Genomic DNA, 26787 nt, shown 5'->3' with positions numbered 1-26787 from the left:
CGGTTTTTAACCTTCTGGGGTAAGAGGAGAATTTTTGTTCTTGAGGAGGAAAGGGGAACACAGAAGCATTCTCTTCCTGGAAAAACCTGGATGTTTCTGGGTGGGATTTTTTCCCCCTCTGAGGTAACACACAGATGCAGCAAGAGGAAACCAGATCAGCAGAGCTATGCAACCAGCCCTGCCAGCACCAGCCAGCTTATTTCCCTTCACTGCTCTCCACAAAAACATGACGCTTTCGAAAGGCTGTTAAAGGCACATAGTTTCCACTGATTGTTAGAAATATGCACCAGTTAAAATTAGGTCACTCTCTACCATTATTTTAGCAGCTGAGATGAAAAACAGTTTAGACAGGAGCTCCCACGGTGGGGAGCGTGTGGTAGAAGAGTAACCAGCACCAGAGGGGAAGGCTCCCTGGAAAGTAAACCTGGTAAGAACAGTTTGGGTAGGGGGGAAGATTTTGTCCTTATTTTTTGCTTTTTAGAAAAAAAAAAAAAAAGGAGGAAAAAACCCCAAACTTATACCAGTCTAAAAATTCACACATTTGAAGCCCCAGAAGTTCCAGTTGATCTTTGGTTCACTTCAGTCCCTCTTGTATCCTCGTACTGCTGGGATTAGCTACAGCAGCAGGAGGACATGGAAGCCAGAATTCAGAACAAGTATTTCCTGACAGATAGCTTTTTAAGCATCCTTCTTATCTCCTCAGCAGGGGCAGCTGTACTACAGGCACGAGCTGTACCTTCCTAGTGACCTGGCAAGAGCACACCAATATATTCTTTTCTATAGTAAAAACACAATACAGGCATGCCAGGGACACAGGATCTCCATGTGCACACATGTGTGTGTGTGTGTATATATATACAGAATTTACACCCACACATCCAGAAGTTTTTGGAGAACAGGACCCAGGGGAGCAATTGTCTCCCAGCAGACTCAAAACACTCAGATTCTTCATGAAACTGTGCTGAGAAACATCTCCCCTCTGATACTTTAAGTACAGGTAAACCCCAAGGTAAACCCAAAGTCAAAAAAGACTTTGAAACAATTCACCTCTCCCCAACCCCACAAAAATCATCCACCAAAAAAAACCCATACCAAGATGGCAAATTCTGAAAGTGCCCCCAGCTAAGAGGTGTTTGGGATGGGCAATGAAATTTAGCGGAGAGCAGGCACTTTAAGCATCTCTGTAAAGAAGCTTACGGGTTTGAAGTTCTGTTCTTCACAGAACCCTCCCTCTTTCTCATCTGGAGAGCTGCTTCCAGATGTTTACAGAAATGTAAAGCCAGCCCACTGACTGTTGTTTTTCTCTCCTACAGCCCGTTTCTGCCGGCGGACACGGCGGCAGCCAGCCTGCATGCGAGCAGAGCACTAGACTGTAGCAAACTCATTTGGCAGCCTGCTGCAGCCATAAACTCAGCCCTTAGAAGAGATCGAGATTTATCTATTACAGCACAGACTTTTCACTCCCTCCTCATCATATAATCAATAAAAAGCAACCAGGGGGAGAGGAGAAAGAAATAAATATATAAAAAAGTTGATTTATTTTTTTAGAGGCAGTTTCAAAACTAATACGAGTTGCTTATTATAGGAGCTCTGTGTGCTACACGGTACTTGCACACAAGCCCAAAAAGCTGGAGTTCAGCAACGTTTCTTGTCAGGCCTGGAACAGGTCAGACCTAGACAAGATGATGTGCTAGGATGCTCCATGTTCAACACACGAGGAAGACAGGATCAGTTCAGGTGGAGCCCTTACCTTATAGACCTGCCCATAGGTGCCATTGCCAACAAGCTCCACCAGTTCAAAGATTCCCGCAGGATCCTAGGAGAAAAAGAGTTGGGGAATTAATATATATCCAATAAGCAACATTTATAGACATCTGCAAAAATAAACATTTGACAAAGACAGATCAACATTCCACTGACAAACTTTTGAGTGTTTCAAGCTTTTCAGGTGGCCCTGGGATCAGCATTACAGCAGTGATGAGCAGAATGAAGTGAGCACTAATCTGCTCCGCTATCATCTGCTCCAAACATGAGCACCCAGCATATGCTTTAATTGCAAATCACAATTATTTACTAGTAAAGTTTAGGTTTTCTTATGCAGTGACTTTGGGATAAAGCCAGCAGGCAGGATGTCGCTTTTGGGCTCAAACCAGGGTTTTTCCAGGTCTATCACCTGATATCAGCAGCATTAGTGTTACTTGGCCTAAATGTCATTTTTAGTCTGGTACACCCTGGCCATTGGTGTTCTGGTTCGTCAACCAAGATGAGCAGAACCAGGGCAGTGCTACAGGAGGACACAGTGATTCGGAAGGAGGCACTGAAGCACCAAAATCCGTCCCCAGAGCCCTTCCACCCCACGCATGCCCATCTCTGGGAAGGACAGCCGCACACGCGTGCAAGGAACCGGGGCACGGCGACTGGCACAGTTAAAAGATGACACAAGCCAAGAGGTACGAGGGAGGGAGGGAGAGGAAAGAATAAACCAGTGCTGCTATTTTCTCTTCTTGGTGGGTTTTCCCTTTCCAGAAGCTTTATTCATACTTTTCCACTCCTCCTCCTCCTCTTTCTCCCATACTCATCACTCCAATTTTGGATAGCGTGATCCCCCTGGAAGCCGGTGGATGCAGAAGCATCCCAGCACCCAGGGAATCTGCACACCCCCGTGACCATCCAGCCCACCTGCCTATGACACAGGTGACCCCAGTGCCCACAGCACCACAGCTGGATTTGAGTCACTGGAGGTATCAAACACCTTGGTGCCCCAGAGAGCAGAGGGCTGCCAGATGCCACCCAAGGATGCAGCCGGGTCCATGAACGGCTCTCACAGGCAAAGGACCATCCAGCAGCTCTCCTTGGGAGAGGGACACCCACCACCACATCGTGGACACAGAGGTTCCATTCATTACAAAGCCTGCAGCAGTTCAAGATGACTTCTGGGTCCAGAAATCAGACACTGGGTGTTTGTAAGCAGCTGAGAAGCAAGGTTCAGCATATTAACACCACCGCAAATCAATTAATCCAAGCCTTTACGTGATGGAGGCACCTTTCTACCCAACCCAGGATGCGTGCTGCCGCATACCCAATGTGCTTTGGCACACCTCCATGACAGGGTCATAGCAACTCCTCCAATCACCCCTGCTTCTGCCTGTTTCTCCACCACATGCACAGCTTCCTTGGCCTGCTGCACAGGAAACCCCCTGGGAGCCCAAGCTCAGCCTTCAGTGGTACCATCTGCAGCAAAAGGTGGGAAGCTGCTCTTGGAGGAATGCTTGGAGACCACCAAGGATGTATCTGTCCCGATAGAAACACACCCCAACAAATCTTCAACCAGATAGTCAGGCAACACCGGGGAAGCTGAGGCACAACAGGTTTCTAGCACCCAGAATCTCAGCTTTACTGCCTTGGCACGAGGCAGGGAAATGCCATGAACAGATAGGAACAGGAGCTGGCGGTGCACTGGGTTTCCACACGCTCGGTGAACACGGCAGCAGCTGCTGTTTATTTTTTTGAGTTTCTTTCCTAAGGGTTGCTCTCTGCAGTACTGAAACAACTCCTAAAGAGGCTTTTCCAGTGCTACAAATATATCTAATTTTGAATATTCACTAGGAGATTAAGAGAGAAGAAAGCTGTGCCTAGGGCAGATGATCAGGAGGGTTGGAGAAACATCCAGAGCAGCAGCTGGCCATTTCTGATAAAAAGAACTGCTCTTCACAAGGTGCCTTCCAACCCTTTTCCACAAATCCTCAAACCAAATAGGGTACACTCTCCCCCCATCCCAGGTCACTTCTCCCTCATTTGAGGCCTGCAGACATCAGGCACGGTGGGACTCCGCTGGGTTTATCCGAGCCCATCCATCACGTGGTTGCAGATGCAACACCCCAACTCTTGCCAGAGCAGCTCTGTGCTGGCCAGGAGCAGCTCGTGCAACAAGGTGGGCTTCAGGGCTTCACCCCTCCATCCCCCCAACTCCCACCACCCACTGTTCCAGCTCCCACCTGCCAAGAGCTATTTCTCTGTGGCGGGTTTTCCCTCCATCCCATTTCCTCTCTGCATTTTTCTAGAACCATCGCCAAGGTAACCAGGCATCTCTCTGCCACAGCTCTCTCCTGGCTGCTGGCAGAAGCCACCCCATCTCAGCACAGCCATAGCAACACACCAGGAATGCCAGGGTGACCTCTCCTTCCAGCCACGCTGCCCTCCTTGGCCCACACAGAAGGCAGCTGGAGGGACAACACTTCTCCCCAACAACCCAGGAGTCATCAGCTGTTCATGTCCTCTCCATCCTCTCCAGAAAATACAGAGCAGAGGATAGGGCAGGTGGGGAGGGAGGAAAATCCCTCCTTCCACTCCTGGACTGGCTCTATGTGGATGTGAGCTTTGCATTTACGTGGCTGCTGGGGAATAAGCTGTTCCTGGCACTGGAATGCACCCTGTGCCTCCCAGCCTGCAGAACTCCAGCCGAGGTGCTTCAGGATGGTACAGGAGAACAGCTGCAGCAAGGGAGGACAACGCAGGGGCAAGCTACACAGGGGCTTTTATGTTAGCTGGGGGAAAGAAATCCACCCTGCAGAGCCCCGACGGGGACCAATCCAGGCCAAGCAGGGAGTAATCTCAGACCAAATATAGCCTGCGCTGCAGATCAGGGCTCACAGCAGCGTGCAGGGGCTGTGCTTGGCTGGGGGTGGTCTCAAAGCTCATTATACACAGCTGCTTCCAGCCTGGCACTACCACCTCCTGCCCCTGTCCTTGTCCCCATCCCATACAGCAGCCTCCTCTCCCCACACCTCACGCTGCCTCTGCAAAACGTTTGTTGGTTTGGTTTTAACTGAAAACATCTGGACTAAATAACAAGCCTATAAATAAAAGGAAAAAGTATCAAGGTGATCTGTCAGCTAAGGAAAATGAGATGCACTGTTTAAAAGGGGGGGAAAGAACTGATGTTTAAAACAAACCCACAAATAATTTTCATCTCTACAACAGCTTCAGACAGCAGTATTTGTATGGCTGTAGCAGCACCAGGCTCCACCTAGAGCCCTTGTAGTATTCCCCCCTCCTCCCATAACAGATCAAAGCAGGGCCAGGAAGCAGGGGCAAGGGCAGAGCCAAACCCCAGCACCGGCCAGGCCCATGCTTGGCACAGCCGACAGCCATGCACATCACCCACTACCAGCTACTCCCATTTTAGACCTGCAGTGACATACAGCTCCCTGTCTCATGCCAAGGAATGACAGGGCTTATTGTCAGTTTAAATAAGTACGCTCTCTGGGGTGGTGCAAGCCCAGGGCCCTGCTCCCAAGAAAGCCCAGCTGTAGCTGTCTCCATAGAGCTACTCAGAACTTGTGCCAGGAGACACAGGAGCAAATTCAGGCATGGGGCTGTTCATAAAGCAACAAAACATGCAGCAAGGGTATCTTTCAGTTGCTTGTGGGATGGGAAATGTACTTAGTGGGACCTGTGGTAAGGGCTGTGCAGACATGGTGGTCCTCTGGCCAGGGACCAGCTTGTAGAGAGCTCTCCTGTGCCAAGATCTCACCCAGCTTCCACAGCTGCAGCCAGCTCAGGCTCAAATTCAAGTGGGAAATTGTTATGCTCCTCACCCACCTCCCAAGAAAATTAGCAGTGCTGAAGTCTGTGTGGCTAAAACCAGTCTGAGACAGGGAACAAGGCAAGAGCATCGTCCTTTCCAGCAATATAATGGAAAAAAAAAAAAACAGAGAGTCCGCTTTATTTCAATAAACAGCATATTTAAAACTGCAGCATTATCAGAAAAGGGACTTCTGTATGTGAATGATAAAGCAGAATGTATCCAAATTTCAGCAGCAACACAGGCATCCCTTTTGAAGGGCTTATCGGCATGGAGCATGCAGCAGTGGGGCTCACAGCAGGAGCACGCTCCTGGTTAAAACAGCTCCACTCTGCCCAACCCTGCAGAACTCCAGTTGAAAGATGTCCTCCCCTACACCACAATGCCTCCATGAGTCCAAGGCACAAAGAAACCAACCCAGTGCTTGAGGAGTTTATTTTGAGAGTAATATCCATATCCAGGGCAAAGGGAGCTAAAGGTTGAAGGCTGAAGGCGTGTATTGGTGTTGGCTGTGACGACCAGAGGAGATCACCAGTCCTTAAATATGGCCAGGCAGATGTCCACGAGCACAATCATCATTTATACACAGCCCACATACACAAGTTGCTTGTTTTCTTCCTTGAACAAGCCTCATTTTTCTCCCTTCTGGCTCACACAAAAGGTATGCAACAGAAAGAGTTACACAAGGAGACCATGGAGAGATGCTTGGGGGGGAACAGAGGGGCACACCAATTAAACCACGATTGCTGGGAATGCACGGGAGGGGAAATGAGAGATCAGAGCCTCTGTAATCACTGTGCACTTAGTCCCCTAATTCTGAGCAGCTAATGACAAGTTCCAGCCAAAAATCATGGAGATAACCAGTCATTAAGCAAATGTTATAACCCTGGAGAAAAAAACCCACACTGCATAACTGGAGGCAGCACAGAGCTATGGGTCAGTAACAGAGGAGCATCCCCAAGATAGTAGTTAGCTGGAGCAGCTCCATGGCACTAAGAAAGGTTTTTTTAATCTCCACTAAGAATAAAGCCTATGCAACTAACATTTCCAAACATCAGGATTTTATGAGCCTCTGCAATACCACAGCCTCAACAGGAGACCCCACTGAATTGATCGGGCATCCTCAAAAACCCAAGCAGGTTTACAAGCCATTTACTCATGGCCCTCAGTATCAGAGCAGTGAGTTGTGCCTGTGAGCAGGTGCCCCTGATTTGACAGGACATGAGGAGAAATTTTGGCACCAGGAAGCACCAAAGCAGAAAGCTTGTGTGTATGGGACAGATCTAATCCCACCCAGCATCATGCATCTTGGTGTGACAGGAGTGGGCAACACCCTTAACACAAGTTGTTGCCTTAGCATGTAGTATTCATACACAACTGCGTGAAGACAGTCAAGTCTTCTGACCCCATCAAGATCCAACCAAGAGAGGAGGCTCACTAGTTCAGCACATGAGAAAGGCTTTGTGAGGAAGACAGGAGAGACAGAAAAACGTTTTGTCAATTCAATTTGATATGTGGAATTGTTGTCAGAACAATTCTAGAATTTGCATATTTCTGACTATGCAAAACACCACCACAAGGAACAAACACAAGGATCAAGCCTTAAGTTCACACACTATATACTTGCCCAGACTTCACTGCCCAAGGCCAAATGCCCAAGGTGGGTCGCTCTGTGAAGCCATCCTTCATCTTAGCCGGGTCAGAAGCTTTGTAGACAGCCGTGCACATCTCCCAAGCATCAGGACACAACCTCAAGCTTTAAGAGGTCAACTGCTATTCCTTCTGAAGGCACTCAACCATTTTGCCATACTTTTTATGCTGATTTCTGCAATGGGAATCAAAACTTTCAAGACTTGACAAAACGAGGGCCAGACCACCCTGGGAATGCTACCTCAAATGGCATGTAGTCTGGAGAAAAACAGAGGCATCTGAAGACTGTGTTTGAAGACAGAGTTGCTTTTTAGTAGCCTACTAGTTGCCTCCATCTCCAAGGTACTTCTAGTTAACAGCCCTATGAGTAACAGGAAGATGGACTACATAAGCCAGGAGAGAACTGCTAATACAGCTGCAGACAACAGCAAGCAGAAGACAGGCCAAGGCAACAAAATACTGAGTTATGGGGAACTTCCAGAAGACACTGGGGCCATTATCTTTTTGAGCTTCAAACACTGCCTTCCCATCACACAGACACAGCCCTAAGCCTGCTCATTAATTAAAGCAATGCAAAAAACCTCAAAGGTTGCACAGGTTTTGGTTTGTTGGGGTTTTTTTTGAGATACTTTGCTTTGGTTATCAGCCAAGTAAGGAAGCAGAACCAGACTGGACTACTGGATGCTATTCAGCCCTCATGGGGATTGCTTAATCTCACATCATCTCCTCCTAGCTTTGGTACTCTTCCCCTTCTTCGCCCACCCATCCAGACACTCACAAGACAAGCTATCATCAATGCCATCTACCACTGCACCACCTGCCTACTCAAGCAATACAAGCTGCTCTACTTGGAAGAGTAATAAGGAACTCACCGAGGGTTTTGTTTTCATTTTGAAGAGGCAGTTTGTCCTCCCTCACCCTCAAACACCCAGCTCTGGATCCTAAAGGAAGATGTTAGTCAAGAAACAACACTCCTATGCAGCATAGGAAAAACTGTTGTCAAGGCTAAGTTACTAACAGGAGAAAAATTTCTCAACCTGACAGCTGAGAGAAGCTTGTTTACAAATCTGTTTGAACAATTCCTCTCTAGCATCTCATGAGAAGCCATTCCTCCAGCCCCTACTGGAAGCCACTTCTAGGCTCTGCCTGCCTCTCCTTGCTAACCCATAAATCAGCTCCCCAGGTCTCCAACACTCCCATCACTAGCTTGTTGCTGCTGAAAGCCTCCAGCCACCACACATGCATCTCTTTCCTTTCCAAAATAAGTTGGCAACAGCAAAATTAAATAAGAACTAATTGCCACATTGGGCTTTTCAGTCAATAAAGCTGGACTACTACTTCAGCTATTACCTGTTCCATTTAAAATCTAAGCATGGGTTTGTAGCCACAAAGGTATAGATAGCCAACACCAGTCCTGGAGGAAGGAAAGGGAAAATCCCCCATGTATACACACAGTCCAGTCCCACACGGTCCTGCTGAGGCCAAGCCAACAAAGCTACAATATACAGACTACTTCCAGATGTCCTGCTTACAGACTAGCACTTGCACACACAAAATTAACCTAGTTTATCCTCACTACCGTGTCAATAGGAAAAGCATTCTGTATGCCCTCCACAAGTATGAAACATGGGAGCTCAGAGTCGGTGAGGAACACCTACAGACCTCGAAAGACATTTACCAAACCACAACGATGCATCTGTACCACTGCGGTCTGTGGGTCCCACAGTCCAAGATACCACCAGTGATACCAGTAGAGGACAACAACTACCCTGACATATCTAAAGCTAACCTTCCCCCAAGGAACAGCTGAGTCTAAGGACAAGCCTTCCACAAGCTGAACATACTAATTGAAACAGGAAGGGTCCAAGCCTTCTCTCTATTCCTTCAAAAGCCTGACCTAAGCATTGCTAGCAACAAGGTGACTCCATCTCATCTTGATGTCACTCAAGCACAAGATAACAAGTTTTGACTCAAAGCTAATGAAGATCAACACCTGGCCTCCATGAGTCTCACTACGGTAAGATGCTGACTGAGATATTTAATACCCTCCATGACACCACAATTCTTCTCATTCTTTATTTGAAGTGGGACTCCCTCCAAATCAGCCAATACTCTCTCATTTTTAAAGCTCTACAGCACATCCCACAGATCCCCAGGAAGGTCTCCACAAATTGTTTGCACTTGTATGACAAGTCCTCCTTCCAGTTCACAGAAGGCTGCTCATCTAGAAGAGCTGGAAGTCAATCAGTCCTGAAGCACCAGCAAAAGCACCACTGCTAAGCAAACCCCAAGGTTTTCAACGCTGTGTTAGATGAATTCAGAGCCCCAGCACAATCAACCACTTCAACGCAGGCCTAATTCAAGCACACAACTTCAACAGGACGATATATAAAAGCCTTGGCTAAGCTCAGTGTCTCTAAAAAGCTACTGTGCCAATTATAAATCCTATCTATAGTCCCCAGAAGATCTGAAGTCACTACTAGTATTGTACCTCACTTCTTGGGATGCAGACATCAATTAGAACGCAGCAGCTGGACACTCTCCTCACTGGAAGTCACTTATCTGCAGTTTCAGACCAGTAAGATATTATTCCTAAATGTTTAGATCTCATCCCTCTGAGAAATAAGGAGTTTCACCTCGGCCAGTAAATGTTTGCATCAAGCTGAAATTGCTGCCTCCTAGTAAATGCTGTCAAAGGTTTATGGGCTCTCGGAGGAGTTGGTTTAATTACTTACCACAGCAGCCGTTTTGGGAACTACAGCCTCTTAACATACCCCTTCTAGAGGCATGCTTTGTAAAGCAAGGTTGCTGCCAAGCTCACACTGAAAGCAGAGCCCTCTCTCACCTGCAGGCAAAAATTCAGTCTCTGAGAGCAGGTCCCATTTGTGGTTTGGTCTGTGCAGGTTTGAAGGCGTAAGAAGCCCATTTGCACCTTCTCAAGGCACTGCAGATTGGACAAGCCAGCTTCTGCTGCTCTCACAGGAGACTGCTGAGGTTGGCCATCTGGGATTGGCTTTGTCAGGAAGAGACAGCCTTGCCCCTTGCTTGTAGGGGGAGGTATGGCCAGAGGAATACCTTAAAATGGGGGAACATCTCACTTTCAGATGCATTCATGGAGAGGCAAAACAGAAACCCAAGCCTAAACTCCTTTTAGAAAGCAAAGTAGTCTTGGTTTGCACTTCTACACCTGTTTATAAGTTGAGGACATGGGCTGAGTTGACCAAGGAAAAGTTGACAGGGGTGAAACAATTCTTCCTTTGTGGTACGAACAACCTACAGCAATCAACAGCACGGATCTGTGCAACCACCATCTCTGGCTACATATGCCAAGGAGTCCCAGAGTCTTAAACCCAAGGGAGAGCTGAGAAGGCACTTGGGCCAGAGTTGTGACCATCTGTGTTCACCCAGCAGCAGCAAGTTACAGCCAAAGGATAACACACCTTGGAGGGCTTGGTCTTGTGGAACTCCTGGGAACCCTTCATGCCATCTACACAGAGCAGGAGTTACACACCAGCCTTATGGGAGACAACCTGGGCAGCGAGCCTTGCCCATCAGAAATCATTACATCCCAGTTTCACATGATTGCCATTACTTTTTAGTAGTTTGGCAAGAGTCCCTATATATGTGTATGGAGCAACATCACCTTCCTACTGGATTCAGCTGAGTTTCTCACACCAATCTTCACAGATCATCTGGAGATGGGAGTTCTCTGCTGGTTTAGTGCTTTTCAAAGAGTTTACCCACAGCCTGTCACTTCGAATCAGCTCCTCACAGTCAGTCCTGCAAGGGCTGGTTAGCAGGAAAGGATCAGATAACTCTCCAGGAGCAACAGTATCAAAAAACCAGCAAGTGATTCACATCAAATTATTGAGCATTCAACTAGTTGGAGAGTCTTCAAGATGCAGCCAGGCTGTAAACCATGATGATACTCAACAAGTTCCCAAAACCACACTTTACCAACACATTTTTCATAGAATTGTCTTGGCAAAGCAGTAAAATTATTTAAAATAATATCAAATATATGTTGTTTTGTGTGTTTCGTATCTGGAAAGACCTTTCTCACCCAACAGTTAACAAGTCCTGGGGAAAGGGAAGGGAAGGCTTCTCACCTCTTCCCTACATTTCACAGCCTGCCTCCAGTAACCAGACTCAGCAGTGAGTCTGAAGGTTTGGTCTTGACAGATGCTCACTTAAATGGGGTGGAGGTGGCGGGGGGGGGGGGGGGCGGTGCAACCAAAGTCCCACAGCAAAAAAAAAGACAACTCCTGCCTGATGGATGGCAAAAAAACTGGCCTGAACCTCAGAGACAATATGCAGTTGCTGAAGTGATTTGCAATAGTATTTTGCCAAGTTGTAAATAATTTCCCACAACAAGACTTCTGGATCCCGTGGTGGCTTCTTACACTGAGAAACACTCCTGTAAATTCAGGGAGATGCTTTTCACTTCAAATCCCCACGCCCAAAATTACTAGTTCAGGGTGGGGGCAGGGATTATTTAGTGCATTTGACAGATACATTATAATAGCACTTCAGCTAAGACAAAGCAAAGGGACCTTGTTCGCAGACGCATCCCAGGAGGATACACTGGGTTTGCTTTGCAAGTCACCACGATGCCCCACAAACTCAACCACCACCTTTTGCTTCATGGCATCACTTGAGCTCTCTGTCAAATTACAGCCCTGGGACACCTCCCTGCTAGCTCTGCTCCCCAGAGCCAGCCATGACATTATCTGGCCTCTGCCTAGCAAAACGCTCTTTGCTAAAGCTGCAGCTTTATTTATCACCCCCCACAAAGAGGCCAGAAACCCGAACACACCATGCACACAGCAGCAAAGCAAGCCCTCTAAGGCCACAGGTACCAGCCTGCTGAAGACATATACAAAATGGGAAAACAAAGCAAGTGGAGAAGTCCTTAGTACTTGATTTTTCAACACAACAAAAAAATCACCCCGAGCCCTCCTGCAGGCAGGAGGTGCCCAGGAACCCAGCACCCAGCAGCTGCCGTCCTCAGCCCTGTTCACAGTCCTTCTCCATGCTCAGGCATGGGGTCAGTAATTCAGGTCCACCTTCTCCAACCCAAGAGAGACAACTGCCCATCCCCAAGCAGGATTTGGCCTGCAGACATAAGCAGTGAGATTAATTATGTGGGTGTAAGGGATGCAAAAAGGGGATGGGAAACATAACTGCTTCTAAATTAATTGCTGTTATTGTTATTTGATTTGCTAAAACCTCCAGGGCTAAATTTTATTTTAGAAAACTATGAACATATCAGATTAATCAACTTAAAATAAATGGGCTTGATTTATTTATTTCTGCTGTATCTACTCCTCTTTAAGCTTGGCAAGTCACTGCATTCTTTCCATCCTGTGAAAGAAAAAGAACAGGGGGTTTGTTTTATTATTAAAGGAACCTCTACAAAGCTTTGAGAGTCTGAATCACAGCAAAGGTACGCTGTGAAGGGCGACACATGCAAGGCTGGAGCTGGATTCCAGATCTCAGCTCTGTGCTAGGAGCCCACCAGGAGATTCTCAGTACATGGTCCAAGCAAATCAGATCTATTCCCCAATATTTTAGACATCCAGAGAGTCAAGATACCATACTACACAGCAAAGTCGGATGAGCAAACAAAACAGGGTCAGCCCCAGTGTGAGAGACACCATCCGGCCACGCTTCTTGCTGAGTGGTCCTACCAGAGATGGAGCTTTATCTTCTCTAGCCAGATTTCAAGGTTCCCAAATCCTCTGGAAGTTGGGTCAGCATCCCTCCCTGCTCCTAATCCCCTGCCCTCAGCTTCAGCAATGCAGCAATGCCTCTGCCAGCAAACTAAAAAGAAAAGCCCTCACATGTATTATGCTGAAGAAAATTAATCTTGTGTTCCACAGAATATTAAGTGGATTACATCTACAGCCTCCAAGGAGAAAAATGTTGATTTCCATGTATCTTGTGCTATAATTCACCTCTATTAGTTTTCCTACCAGCATAACGTTAGTCATGATAATTTCCCGTTCCCCAGTGCAGAGCTCAACCAGCCAAGCAGAGCAAGCAACAAGGACCAGAGCAGGATATCTTTCAGTGGACATGAGGAATGCAAGAAGATCACGGCCCTGGGGCACTGCTGCTGTGTGGGATAGTGTTCAAGGTGGAGATCAAAGCCAGTTTCATGGTGGGATCACCCGTGAACATCAGTGTCTCCTTGTAAAGGTGGAATAACTTAGATTGCTAACATCACTTGAAGTGTGCCAGTAAACCAGATACAGCAAACATGGCAAGATGGACATTTCTGACCCCTGGGCGATCACAGGGAGGGGAAAAGCAAACCAGCCAAGCAAAAACTCCAATAAAAACTTGAGGTGCCAGATCTCACACCCAGAAGGAAGCCCCAGTGCTGGAACAAATGGGAACATCGCCTCCCAAGGTTGATCCCCACCGCACATGGAAGAACTAGTTCCCCACCTGTGGGCACTGCACCCACCACCAGCACCCTTCCCAAGCATTGTCACCAGCACCCTTCCCAAGCATTGTCACCAGCACTGGAAGCCCAGCCCTCTGTTCCCAGCATCCAAACCATTGCAAAGTGCCACCAGCTGACTTACTAGAGTTTTACACTTTCTTTGCAGAGGTGTTAATGACTTCAAAAAAGCACAAGGCTCAGATAAGCAGCTTTAATACCATTTAAGCGCTCACCATTAGGAGAAACTGAGAGCTCTTGCAAGGGCCAGACTCTCAGAGGGCGGCACATCCATTGAAGCTGCAGCTCATGTGAGAGGAGTGTAAATTACTCAGCACGGAGTAAGCAAGATCAAAGCTGCTCAGAAAGGATGCAACCCACTGACAGGGATGCCAACTCAGCCCCAGCTTCTCTGAATATTTCACAAGCAGGCTGATGAGTTTAAAAGGCCAAAAGGAACGTTTTGATGATGCAGCACAAAGTAAGGATGGAAAGGGAAAGAAATATCAGGACATGTGTGCTTCTTTCTAGACACAGTACACGTCTGAGAGCTCAGCCCCAGCTTGATGCATGGAGAGACTCATACTTTCCACTTACATCTCACTGGTCAGCGCAGGGAAGAGGAACAAACCTTCACGGCTGTAATTCCCAGGCTCCATCCCCCTTTTTATAGCTCCTACAATAATCTGAATGCTACATAAACAAATAGCAGAGCTGATAAGAAAAGCCTTATCGGATGAAGTTAGTTATAGCTTCCCACGTGGGAAGACAAAGAGCTAATGGCTACGGAAGCAGATAAGGGTGCTCATAACCAGGAATAAATCCACACAGGAGTTTCAGCAACAAAACACCGTCTCAGAACGCATGAACAAACTCTGCCCGGCCACCCTGAATCCTCAGAGAGCCCTCTGTGGCACCCAGCATCACCTCATCGCAACCCAGCAGACCCAGCTGGACCATCACCATCTCTCCTGGTCAGAGGGGAGGGCAGCTGGAGCAGTTCTATTGCAGGCACACTCAGTGTGTGCTCAGCTGAGCCTGGTCCACCTCACAGCCCCAGGCTACAGCAAAGAAGACAAATTACTACAAGACAAAAATGTCCCTGTAATTCTTCCCTCCTCAGAAGACCTGATGTATTGGAAAGGAATATTTCATTCCACAGCCCAGCTATCAGTGTTTCCCAGACCACCAGCGCTCTGAAGACACGACAGCTTTTGGCTGGGGTGACACAGAGCACCCTACTACCACAGTTCACACTAAGGAAATGCAACTACATCCATCAGCAACCTCATCACTCAGGCATAACATTAACCACTTCAGCATCTACGCCATGGCCAAAACAAGCTCCACCACCATGTCTCGCTGCTGCTGGAGATCCAGATTGCTCAGTGGCACTGAAACTCATGTCAGGCTGCCAGTAGCATGACTGCACCTTGGGTTGCCCACATCACCTCCTCCATACCAGAGAGGCAAGACAGGATCCTTACCACTGAATCTATCCAAGAACTCCAACCTGTTGGGTATTATCTCCCCATCTGATTTCTCTCCTTAAAAATTGACACCTGCAAGTTACTTCCCTTCCCTCATGTCCCAAACCTTGCTCTCTGTTGGCAAGTACACAAGAAAAGCATTTATTCAAAGGAATTTCCTCATCAAGTCTTCCAGACACCAAAACCACACATTATCTAATCTCTGGAGAGCATAGTTTGATGACTGCAACACAGGATGAGAGGCCAGGGGGTTTGACTTCTACTCCAACTCTGTCAGGGCTGCATCGCCTGCGAGTGAATCTAGAGAAGATGCTTGACCCCCCCTCACCTTGATTTCCTCAGCTATGAGACTATTCTAACATTCTTTCCCTCACCGGGGATCTTATCTATAAACTTCTCATTAGCATCTGAAAAGAGTTATGCATCTCTGGCTGTGTATGCAAAGGATGGAAGAATGAAAGCGCTGGCCACAGAGCCTGGAGACAAATCCTTATCCTCTCCAGCATACTTAGGCAGGCTGAACTCTGCATCCCTGCTTAGACAGAATCCTAATTCATCCCCTCTACAGGGGAACAATTGCTTCCTTTGTGAGAAAGCTCAGAGAAGAGATGGCATTCTGGGTACCTGTAAGTCCAGGAAATCACGCAAGATTCCTCTACCACAGTACCCAGAGACCACACCACCTCCATCCAGTCATCTGCAAACTACCCACACACATCAACTGTAGATCACATCAACTGTATCAGCAACAGTCCCTGCACCAGCAGGGACTACCCCAGTACAGAAAAACCTCCACTCCTGAGATGGGTCCACAAACCTCTTGTTTCCTTCTGAGTGGCAAAAGCCCACAGGGTGAAGGACAGAAGGTATGTCCCCTCTGGTCTAGCTATGTGGAACAGAAAGGTCTCAGTGGAGCTGCTGGCTCAATAATGTGAAGAAGGAGAAAAAAAAAAAAAAAGAAGAGGAGGAAAAAAAGGCTGAGCTCTTTTAAAAAAAGAGAAAAATGTCCTATTGTTCCATAATTAATGGAAAGCAGAAGAGGTTTTATGGACTCATTGAGAAACAGAGGGTGAGCATTAGAAAGCACATCTCACTATTTCATGATCACAAGGTGAGCTCTTAGCATAATACTGACAAAGAACATAACTGCTGATATCACAAGGCAGTTACGAAACTCGGGCTTTAAATGCTGAATAACAATAACACAGTAATTAAGGCTCATAAGGGGTTTTTTTTCTTCTTTTTTACTTATTTTTCCCCCTTAGCTGCAAAGTAGATGCTGCAACCTTCAAGTGAGGCATGACTCTCTGAGGAGGCTCACATGCAGCAGATGCCCCCTGCTCCTACTGCCTCACAGCACCAGGGACCCATCCCACCCCATGGCCTCAATGAGGGTCACATCACTTCTTCAGAGGCTTCAAGATCACATCATGGGAGAAGCTGTGAACCTGTGAGGAGCAGGAGGACGAGGGAATAAACCTGAATAACTGCACTTTGCTAGACAGCTGCTAGACCCTGAATAAGCTTCTCAGCCTTCCTCCCCCATGGTTTCTGACACAAGCACGTGCTCTCATGAATCGCTCCAGTGTGACCAGGACACACGGTCTCCCCTACAAGACACACAATGTAGAGCAGTAAAATGTCATGAAAATCAAGGGCAAACGAGCACAGAAGACAGTCCCTCCCCCTACCACCACTTCTATTTTTAGGCAGCCAGATTAGCTTGGAGCAGTTTCACTCGTTTCTGATAATGAGCAGGGCTCTGGCATCTTCTCTCGAGGACATTTCCTCTGCGCAGGCGCTTTGCTTTACACCAGCAGCAGGAAGAGGTCGCATCAACCAGCAAAAGCCAAACCACAACTTATTGTGAAAGGGTCTTGAGAAAGCAGCTCCAGCTTTCAACTTCTGCCCCATCTCTCTCTGTTTGAGGGTTATGGTCTGCCTGCCTACAAGGCATCCCCTCCTCTGAACCACAGGATGAAGCCTCTGCCTGTTCAAAAAGCGTAACGCTTCTACTCCAAGACTCCTCAGAGGGTGCCCCTCTGCTTGCACCTTCCTCTCACCCCTGTGCCACATGAGAGGGCAGAGAAGAGCATGCCCCGGGCACCAAACTGCAGCACTGAGCCCAGGAGCTAAGCCACCTATCCCTTCCTGGGGAGGTCCTCCTGCCCCAGAGGTCACAAGCCCCTTCACACCAGGCTCTCACTTTCTTCTGTGGACTGTAAAACCTCATTCAGGGAGGAAAAAACCACTAGTCCAGTATGAGGAAGCATGAGTAGATGATTAACAAGCACTTGAGTCAATCACTATAGGAGCACCACAGGTTCCTTACAGCCTAAATAACTTCTTGTTCTGCACCCATCTGGTAGACATCAGACACCAGGAGTTAATGGAGAGAGCGCTCCTGGCAAAGCCCTCACTGCAGGGGACCACACGGACACAGCTCTTCATCCCCCTCTCGCCCAGCCTCCTGACTGCAGGTATCCAGCCTGAGGTTCCCCATAAGTGGCACCCCAGGGACCTTACCACGGATCTTGCTCCTACCTTCTGCTCTCCCATCAGCCAGGCTGCCCCAAGACTTCCCTCCCCATCCTAAGCTAAGCTCTTGCTGAGCAGCCTTTGCAAAAGCAGCCACAGCCTTCCAGCTCTCTGCACAGCCTCAGCACCTCCCCACCTCCCTCCCACCTGCAGGCACTTGCCCTGGGGCCAGCTGAGCCATCTGGCAGGAAGAAGAGCTATCAGGGTCCCCACCCTCGGGCAACATCACGTCAATGCAGAAGGCTTGGGGAGGATAGGTACAAGGTGTGGCCTGTGGCTCTTTTAAAACAAGGCTGAAGTAGCAGCAGCTGAGTTTCTGCTGCGGGTCTTTGTGGTTTCATGCTAGAGTCCCCCAGAGCCAAGTAAAGGCACTTCAGCACTCTTAGATACCACCTATTTTTAGGTAACAATATCCTGAGCACCTTCTTCACCCTAGCTTTTATACTGCACAACGAAGAAGTTACCAGGATTTGGCACTTTCTCCTTAACAGGCCATTAACAAGTGACTCATTATATTGCAGCATGAGTCATCTTTGGCAGAGGTCACCACCATGAGTGACAACTATTCTTAAATTATTTCCTTCAAGTTGAATTAAAGGTATATTGTTGTGCTCATGTTACATCTGATCCATCCTATTTCTCCATCACCTGTCTCCAGAGCAACCTGGGATTTCACCTCGTGGCCCAAACTGCTTCTGTGTGAAGCTCAGATCCTCCATGATGTAGTTACAGGTTGTCACAAAACATGAGCATGCCGAAGGGAAGCTTTGTCAATGGACTTCCAGCTACGGCAAGGAAATCTAAATAACATTTAAATATCTAAATAATATCTATAGCAGCTTTCCATGCCTCCTCCACAGGACAACAAGCTGCTGTCCCTGCCACCTTCCTGCTCCATTCTTAGCTTACCATGATGATTTTCCAAGGATCTGGTCTCACCCAATGCTCAACCGACCACCTCCAGGCTGCCAGACCCCATCAACACTTCCAAGAGCAGGGGGAAAGCCAGACAAACGAAACTACTCTGAACTATGTGCAGCTACACATGAATACTAAGACACTATGACAAGACACAAGCTTGAAGAATAATTTTCAGCCAGCCAACCTCACATTTCAACCAGACTCCAGCCTCTCCACACCATTCTGCTCCCCTGGTTCACCCCACACACAACGTAGGCATCACAGCCCCCCAAACAGTGAACCAGGAGACCACATCCCTGCCAGGGCAAGGCATTTGTCTGGGGAGGCAGTTTTAGACAACAGGGCCATTATCAATGGTCACCAGTGGAGCACTCCCTACTCACATTTATAGGAGTCGAGCAGAGTCGCACTGGCTGCGAGGTTCACTTCAGGGAGCATCTGTAAACTGCCCTCACTACTGGAATCCCATTTAGCTATTACAGCCTCTTCAGCCAGACCTACACACCGATCCCCACGGAACAGGAGTCGGAAGAGCAGAGTCATCACACTATTTACTGAAGCTAATCAATACCTAAAGGCTGAAGATTATTGCAGTGAAGACAGCCTGTCTGCATGGCCAGAAAATGCACTTAAAAAGCCCTTTTAATTTTGTTGCCTTAGCCTCTAGTTCTGCTCCAGGAACACAGTTTACTCGCACACCCGTCTTTCCTTCCTCCCAAAACAACGGCACAAGAGAAGCCCCACACAAGCACCCAGTGGGAGGGTGTAACACAAAAGCTTCAGGGCAGTGTCCCTTTCTTTCCAACTGGCTTTTGTGCACGAGAACAGGTCCATGGCTAATCCAGCATCTGCCACCTGAGCAGCCTGGAAAGCTTTGGCCTGTGTTTTGAAGAAGGTCTGTGTACCAGGGACACGGGCTATGCCATTCAGAGGCACACTAGCCTGCCAAGCTGCCCTACTCCACTCAAGAAGGAGCAGTTAGATCCATGCTTATTTTCATCTGTATTTGTCTTTATATATATAAAAACATATATTCAAATACATCTGTTTTATATATATGTATAAAACTTCATAAGGGTCCCACAAAGCCCACAGCATGTCTGCCTTGCTGTGTTTTGGGGGTGACGACCTGCAAAGCTGAGATACCACCTGGGCATCACAACCAGTGACCCACAACTGGGCAGATCCTACAAACCACACCATCAAAGCTCCTTCTCTGGTTTCATCTCAGCTTACACTTTGGGGAGCAGAAGCACAGTTGGGAATAACCATCAGGCTTAATGAGATTAGAGGGACCAGCAGTTACCAGGAAATGCAGTTGGTTTGGTCACTGTGACAGCTACACGACTCACAGTGTATTACACCCAAGAAAGACGGGGGTGAGGCAGGGAGGAGATCTGCAGCTTCCCTTTTGCCAGTGTATCTCAAAATCACGCTACGCCTTCACGCTTGTGTACGAAAGAGAAAGGAAGAGGTAAATAAATTCTGATTTACAGGGAGGTTTCTATTGTTGCCTGGACATCAAACAGCACCCAATTAGTCCTGCAAGGATCTGACCCATAAATTATGAAAATAAATGCCTCCAACGCTTTGATCTCCTGTATTTCTGTGGCATGCTACAGCGGTTATTAGACACATTTTATTATTCAAGCTGTGCGATCTCTTCCTCAGCAATGGCCTCCAATGCATCCTCAAGTCTCCAGCCAGTAGATTAAGGGCACAGTCCCCAACAGTCACCACGGTCACGCACTGAACACATGATTCAGCTGGCAGTAGGCTTCTCCCTGCTGAGTTTCAAAATTAGGAGCAAAGACAATTTTTAAAGGGGGTGTGGGGGGTAGGGTGGGGAGCGTCAGCCACCTAAATTCTATTAACAATTGTGAGTTTCTAAAGAGGAATACATAAATACACCTCCAATGCAATACCCTTGGCTGCTCAGAAGTGTTGCCTTCAGGAGAGTTGAACAATGCATTTGGCTTTGCACTCTGAAATGCAGCTGCTGGAGGAAGTGAGCACAGAAACGCTCTTAACAAAAGGTTTCACGCGCTCTTGGAGCTGAAAACCACACGTGTGCTCATGTGAGCAGAGATGCACCCACCCACCCTCACTACAGAGCCCAGCACCGAGAGGATGCTCAGCTCCCATCACTAAGGCTTTCCTCAGAAGAGCATCTCACTGTTCACAGCTGGCTGCACAAACTACGTAGCTACTGCACTTGCCAGAGGCCAGGCCTGTTATGCGTGCGTGTGTGGGAAGGATGAGACCACGTCAACTGCTTGGGTCTTTTCCTGGCAAGGGGGTGGTGTCTGCACGGAGCTGGGAGTTTCGGTGAGCTGGCTGCCCACAGCAAAGCGCTTTCAGCTGCGCTCGGGGTAAACCGGCAGCTGAGCATGGGGCAGCACTCGCTGTTTGCTCACCCAGTGTGGAAGGAGGAAACATCAGGCTCAGGCTCTGCATGATGCATCTGGGATCCTCCAGCGCTGCCTGCCCAATTACAGTCATCCATCGTTTACTACCAACGCACAACCTTGAACTTCTGGCAAGCACCAGAGAAAATGAACGTGGAAAAACAATGTTCTCGATCAAAGGGGAGGAAGGCGTTCTGAGCTGCCATTACAAAATAAAATCAGGCACGCAGAGCTATATAACCGAGTTCCAACTAAACTTCTTATCAGTGTTTTCCAACCTTGGTGGCTTTTCCTCTCCTTTCACTAAGGAGCCATTGCAGGAGCACCCCAGGGCTCGTCCCTCAACGGGAAATGGGATGCTCGGCCCCTTGCAAGGCTCATGGTGAACGCACTGTGGAGGGGGAACACAGAGAGGGGGAGTCTCCGTTTCCCAAGGCCTGTGTTTGTTAGCCAGCCTGCCTTTGGAAGCATTAAGCGATTCACAAGCAGAACATCAAACCTAGGTTATATAAACTGCTTTCCCAAGCCCAGAGCACACAGCCCGTCGGTTTCAATGTGCAACCACACTCCAAAGTGACAAAAGGGGACAGGAGGTGGGGGATGATCACAGGGGGGGCGGGGAGAAAACAAAGTACTGGCTTTATAAATGGGAAATACAACCCCTCATTTCATAGAGCTACCCATGACTTGTGCTGGTGGTTTTGATGCAGAGTCTGCCTTAATGTCTGCGTGAAAGTTAAGGATGAAGATGTCTGAGCATCAGCAAACACAAACCTCATGTGATGGAGGCTCCACATTTCCCAGGGTACTTGCAGAGCAGCTGGGGCAAAACCAGCAGCCAGTAGCAAAAACAGAGAATCAGCCAGAGCCCTGGGAGAAGGGATGGCGCCCGCTCCCATGATGGCTCTGTGCTTCACCCTGCAACACTCCTGGTCTCTTGTGCAGCTGACAGCATGAAGGAAAACAGCATGCATCCTCCCCAGACACGCCTGGGGGGGTTGAAGCTACTTTCAGGAAGCGGGTCCTGAACCCTCAACTTCAGCCTCCCCACCCCAAACCACAACAGCTTTCACCAATGCTCCTCCACGCTGTGCACCCTTTTGCCTGTTGATGGGTTTTCACTGGGGAAAGCATGGGGAATCTAACAGGATTCTCCCCGTTTGTAGTTGAGGTATGAAGAAACGAGACAGGGATCAATACTCCGTCCTTGGTCTGCAGGTCAGAGGCAGAGAGCTCCTGCTGATGTCTATAATTACCCTTGCAAAGTGGCTGGGGGTGCATTAGGAGGAGCCAGACAAGGGTTTGCAGAGAGCAGCTGGGAGCCTGAGCACAGGAGGTAAGAGCAGCTTCGGTGTGACCTGGCCTGATGTGAACGACAACTTTTGAGGACACCTCTGCCTCAGCTGGGCGATTCATTTCTGGAGACTTACACGCAGATCAAGCGGAAACAGTTTCCCCTTCAGCCGATACAAAACACACCACTACATTTACTACAGCCTGGCAGATAAAACCTATGGTCGCCGAGCAAGGAGGAAATCCTCCTCTAGCTGTTTCTTGCATGGATTAAAACTCAGCCACTTCAGTTTAAATACAGGCCCCAGTGAAATATCTACTGCTTTATCGCTTCAACAAAAGGCTTATGTTCAAACAACAACCTGCTCAAGCACATGTTTTACTATAAATTCACTCCAAATTAGTAATTCTTACAGCTGACCAGCACAGGAACACTACCAAGAACAGAGATGCTCTCCGGGCCTTTATAAACACCAGAAACATCTTGTGGAAGATCTCCAAAGATGAGGAAGAATAACCACAGCATCGGCACTGAAGGAGACATGGGGAGACGCAGGAGAGCAGCACAACTCCAAAAGGTGAAATAAAGTCAACCAAGCAGAAGGAGTAGGCATTTGACAGCCTTATTTCTGGTGTAACTTCTCATGAGCACACATACACAATAGACAAGCATGTGTGGAAGACAAATGTACCAGTATCAGCACTCCTGGATCAAGGAATGGAAGTCAGATGCAGGAAAAAAAAGGCAGAGAGTTGGACATTATCATCCCTTTGGGATGATTCAGAGACCACTACTGTGCTGCCAAGGCTTTACAGTTAAAAACAAACAAAAAAAGGCTCAAAAATATACAAAGTACGTGAACACAATGGGGTTCCATAGCTTAACACACGCACTGAATCACACTGTAAGAGGACAGATGAAGTCCCTGGTGGAAGCCTCCCAAGAGCATCTATCCTCAGAATTGTGACTATGTGTATTTATTTGTTGAAGATACGTTCCAAATTTTCCACAGTAGCGTATCATGTAAAGCACGGCACAAATAAATAAGCTCTTCATGTCTTTTTTTAATCTCCAGAAGTCATCTCTAGTCAAATTTGTTCCTCTTTCTATTTAGGAAGAAGGTGACCTTTGCAAAAGCTGCCCAGATTCTGTTGAGCTACAGAGTTTTTTTTAAAAGGTGCTGGAAGAAGAAACCAACGTAATGCTGCCAGGATAAAGCTCCTGAGTGGTGGCTTGCAGTGCTTATCCCCCATTAGAACTTCTCCTGAATCTTTAATGATGCTGAAACATTCCATAAAATGATGAAGTTCTGGAAACAGGACAATGCCAGCATGTTTGTTTGGGTTTTGTTTGTTCTTTTTTAATATGAGAGCTTTTATCTTCATTGACAATAATCAGCTAATGCAAACAAACGGCCACTGAAACTTCACTTCTACACAAGCAAAGCTAAAGGAAGAGTAGTGACATTTTTGGGTTTCATCCAATTCTTCCCAGCAACAGCTAATACCCACTGGCTCCTTAATTCTGAACTGTCTCCTCTCCAAGCCTGAGCATTAAAGGCCAGGCATTTCCAAAACAACTAACGATTCTGGGATTCAGTTTCCAGAGGGTGCACGGTCAGCACTTTGCAGGAGTAAATAACTAAAGCTTGGGTTTTGCTAATGAGTTCAAACCAAAAGCAACAACCAGGTGCACAAAGAAAACAATTACTCCATTCCCAGAAAGGCTCTTTTTAATCTCTCAGGCTTGCAGGAAACCTTCGATGGAGCTCTACAACCCAGGTGAGCTTGACAAGCCCCTAGCCTTCAGCTGGGACCCAAGCCCAGGGTGAGCCCCTCACCATGCAGACAAGGAGCAGCTGTGACCAGAAGAGGTTTGCTTGTCCCAGGCCTGTCTGGGTCCTACCCCCCAGGGGGCTATCAACTCCCTGAGAAAGGTTTTATCACTTTCTGGGGTGCTGGAAAGCACCCCAGAAGCATCCAGCTGTGGCAGCTACTGCAGAGGAGCTCAGTCAGTACCTCAGCTGGAGGCCTGTCCCTGCAGACACATGGGAGAAAAAGCAATTGACCTGAATATTTTAGAGGGATCAAGGCCACTGCCTTCAGCAAGAGGTGACAGGCTCTTGCATTCACTGAAACAAACAAAAAAAAGGGTGGTAACACCCCCCCAAACCCAGCCCCACCTTTCCGCTTGGGGTCAGCTGTGCATTGACCACCCCAGAGTGTGACCCACTGCATCCAGCCATCCCTCCTCACCCTCCTTCCCCTTTCATTGCAAAAATCTGCTTCTCAAACATGCCTATCAGCAGCCTATGCGAATCCCTGTGTTAATCATTATTCTAATAGCCTTGCCTGGTCACTGGGCTATTAGCTGTGCTGAGCAGACTAGCAAAAATATCTCCCAGCCCCTACAAAAGAACATTATAACGCAGTTTATCTTATCCCCTTGTCAGGATAATACGCAGCACTACCTGTTCAATGGCCTCATCCTTTTAAATTACAGTTTTCTGCAACATTAACAATACTCATTACCACCACCACCACCGGTCTCTATTTTAAGCATCCTTCGGATGTCAAAGGTTTCACCCTGCCCTTCTCACGCTCCGCCCTCTGTACCAACACACAGGGACACCTGGGTACCATGGCAATGAGCACGGTCCAGAATGATGGATACAAACACGGCACGCGGAAGGCGGGGGGAGCGAGCCCGAAGTGCGCTTACTCCATGCACCAGGCCATGCATTTTAATCAGAACTCGGGGCTTTGTTCCCAGCCCAGCAGCCAGCACATCAAGCAGATGCGCCGCTGCGGTGGAGCTCGACTGCATGGCCAAGATAAACTCTAGTGTGGCAAAAACAGAAGCACCCCTTCTACCTCCTAGGTTACCTCCTGTGATACCTGCAGCCCAGCTCTACAAATCCCACCCTGTAAGCTAGCAGGCAGAAGCCAGCTGCAAGGAACAGCAGTGTGCAAGGCTCTGCTTGTGCCAAGCACGCTCCGGTCCTGCAAATCCACCTTCCTCCTCGGTGAGAGAAGGAAGCCAAAGCAAAGGATGGGGTGAGCTGGCAGTCAGAGATCCACCTGTTTTATACACATTCACTTGTTTTTTGTAACACCCAGCCCCCCCGGAACGTTTTGGTGATTCAAACTTGGAGGCAAGTGGCCTGAGCGTTTCCTTTCCCTGCTGCTAGGAACACATCAGCCCCCCCCCCCGTCAGATTTTGAGTCACTACCCGCTCCCGGCGTTTCACACTGCCATCCCTCAGCCCTTCAAACACGGAGGCACGAGAGCAGCGTCTCCTCCATCCAGACTCATCTTACAAACCCACAGCAACATGACACTTCTAACAAATGAAATTTCACAAGGCTCGGGGAATTACTCCTCCCTGCCATGTTTTGTGCTCAGGCAGCAAATTTACTATTGATTTCTGATTCAGACCCCACAGAATGATCCACGCTTCTTGTCCTATCTGCTGAATTTATGACCTTTAACAATTATTCCAAGTGCAAGAAGAGCTTAGTTTAAAAGAAGATCTGTTCCTCGGCAAATAAAGCCCCTATTCTTGCCCCACAAACCATCGCATCTCTCATCATTCACAGGAAAGCACCATAGCAGGTTTCTCCCCTTGAGAGGGGCAAAGGTCCACACAGCAGGAACACGGTCCTGCGTGCAGCAGGAAGACCTGCTGCAACCCCTGGAGTCCTGCTGGAGGGGACACAGCTGGGGAGGGGGACACATCTTTGCACTCCCACCCTCCGGTCAGGGTTCCAAGTCCCCTCACCTCCAGCTAACCCAAAAACACCAGCTCTGCTCACAGACTGGGCGCTGCGGGTTGGTCTCAGGGGGAGGGAGGGAACACATTTCCTCCTAAAGCGAAAACAAAACCCCGACTGTATCTGGTGTGCATTGCTATTAAAAAGCCACAAACAGGAAAAAAAACCCCAAAACAACAGCTAAGCATGTGCAGACATGGTTTATAAAAGAAACGGTGCCCTCATTCAAATAAACTTCCTAATGCAGACAGTAAGATAAAATAGTAAAATATGATTTCAGGAGAGTAGGGGAGGAGAAGAGGGGTTGTGTTGTGTGTCTCCTCCCCCCCCCCCCCCCCCCCCCCCCCCCAAAAGAAAAACCCAATGCTGCTTTCCTAGATTAATTCCACCAGCTTTGGCAAATTCCCTCCCCAAGGCACCTTCCACCTAAGAGAGAAAACAAGAACTCCAGGTCTGGTTTTAAGCTGGGATGGTCCCCCTGCTCTAATCTCCTCTACACTGTGTATTGCTGAGCAATCGTTTACACTATTAATCAACCAGAAACTCACTAGGAAGAAAGTAGGGCAAGTGAATAAATATAGCCATCTTTTTTTTTTCTTTTTCTTTTTTGCACTAAAGCAAGTAATATTTGTAAAAATACGTTCATGCAAGTCTTCAGCAGGTTCTGCTTAATTTTATTTA

At 47.9% G+C, this 26787-nt stretch overlaps 1 protein-coding gene across 6 annotated transcripts in view; it reads right to left on the bottom strand.

Moving 5' to 3' along the window:
* The window catches only part of TNIK (TRAF2 and NCK interacting kinase), a 158441-nt gene that overhangs the window by 130468 nt on the left and 1186 nt on the right, over positions 1 to 26787 (bottom strand). For all 6 annotated transcript variants that reach the window (XM_084267688.1, XM_084267690.1, XM_084267693.1 and 3 more), the window contains exon 2: positions 1751 to 1816. In XM_084267688.1, coding sequence (XP_084123814.1) covers positions 1751 to 1816 — 66 coding nt within the window. The remainder of the gene's footprint in view (positions 1 to 1750; positions 1817 to 26787) is intronic.

Source organism: Gallinula chloropus (genome assembly GCF_964237585.1).
Source record: "Gallinula chloropus genome assembly, chromosome: 8".
Classification (NCBI taxonomy): domain Eukaryota; kingdom Metazoa; phylum Chordata; class Aves; order Gruiformes; family Rallidae; genus Gallinula; species Gallinula chloropus.
This window is presented reverse-complemented; position numbering and strand designations above follow the sequence as displayed.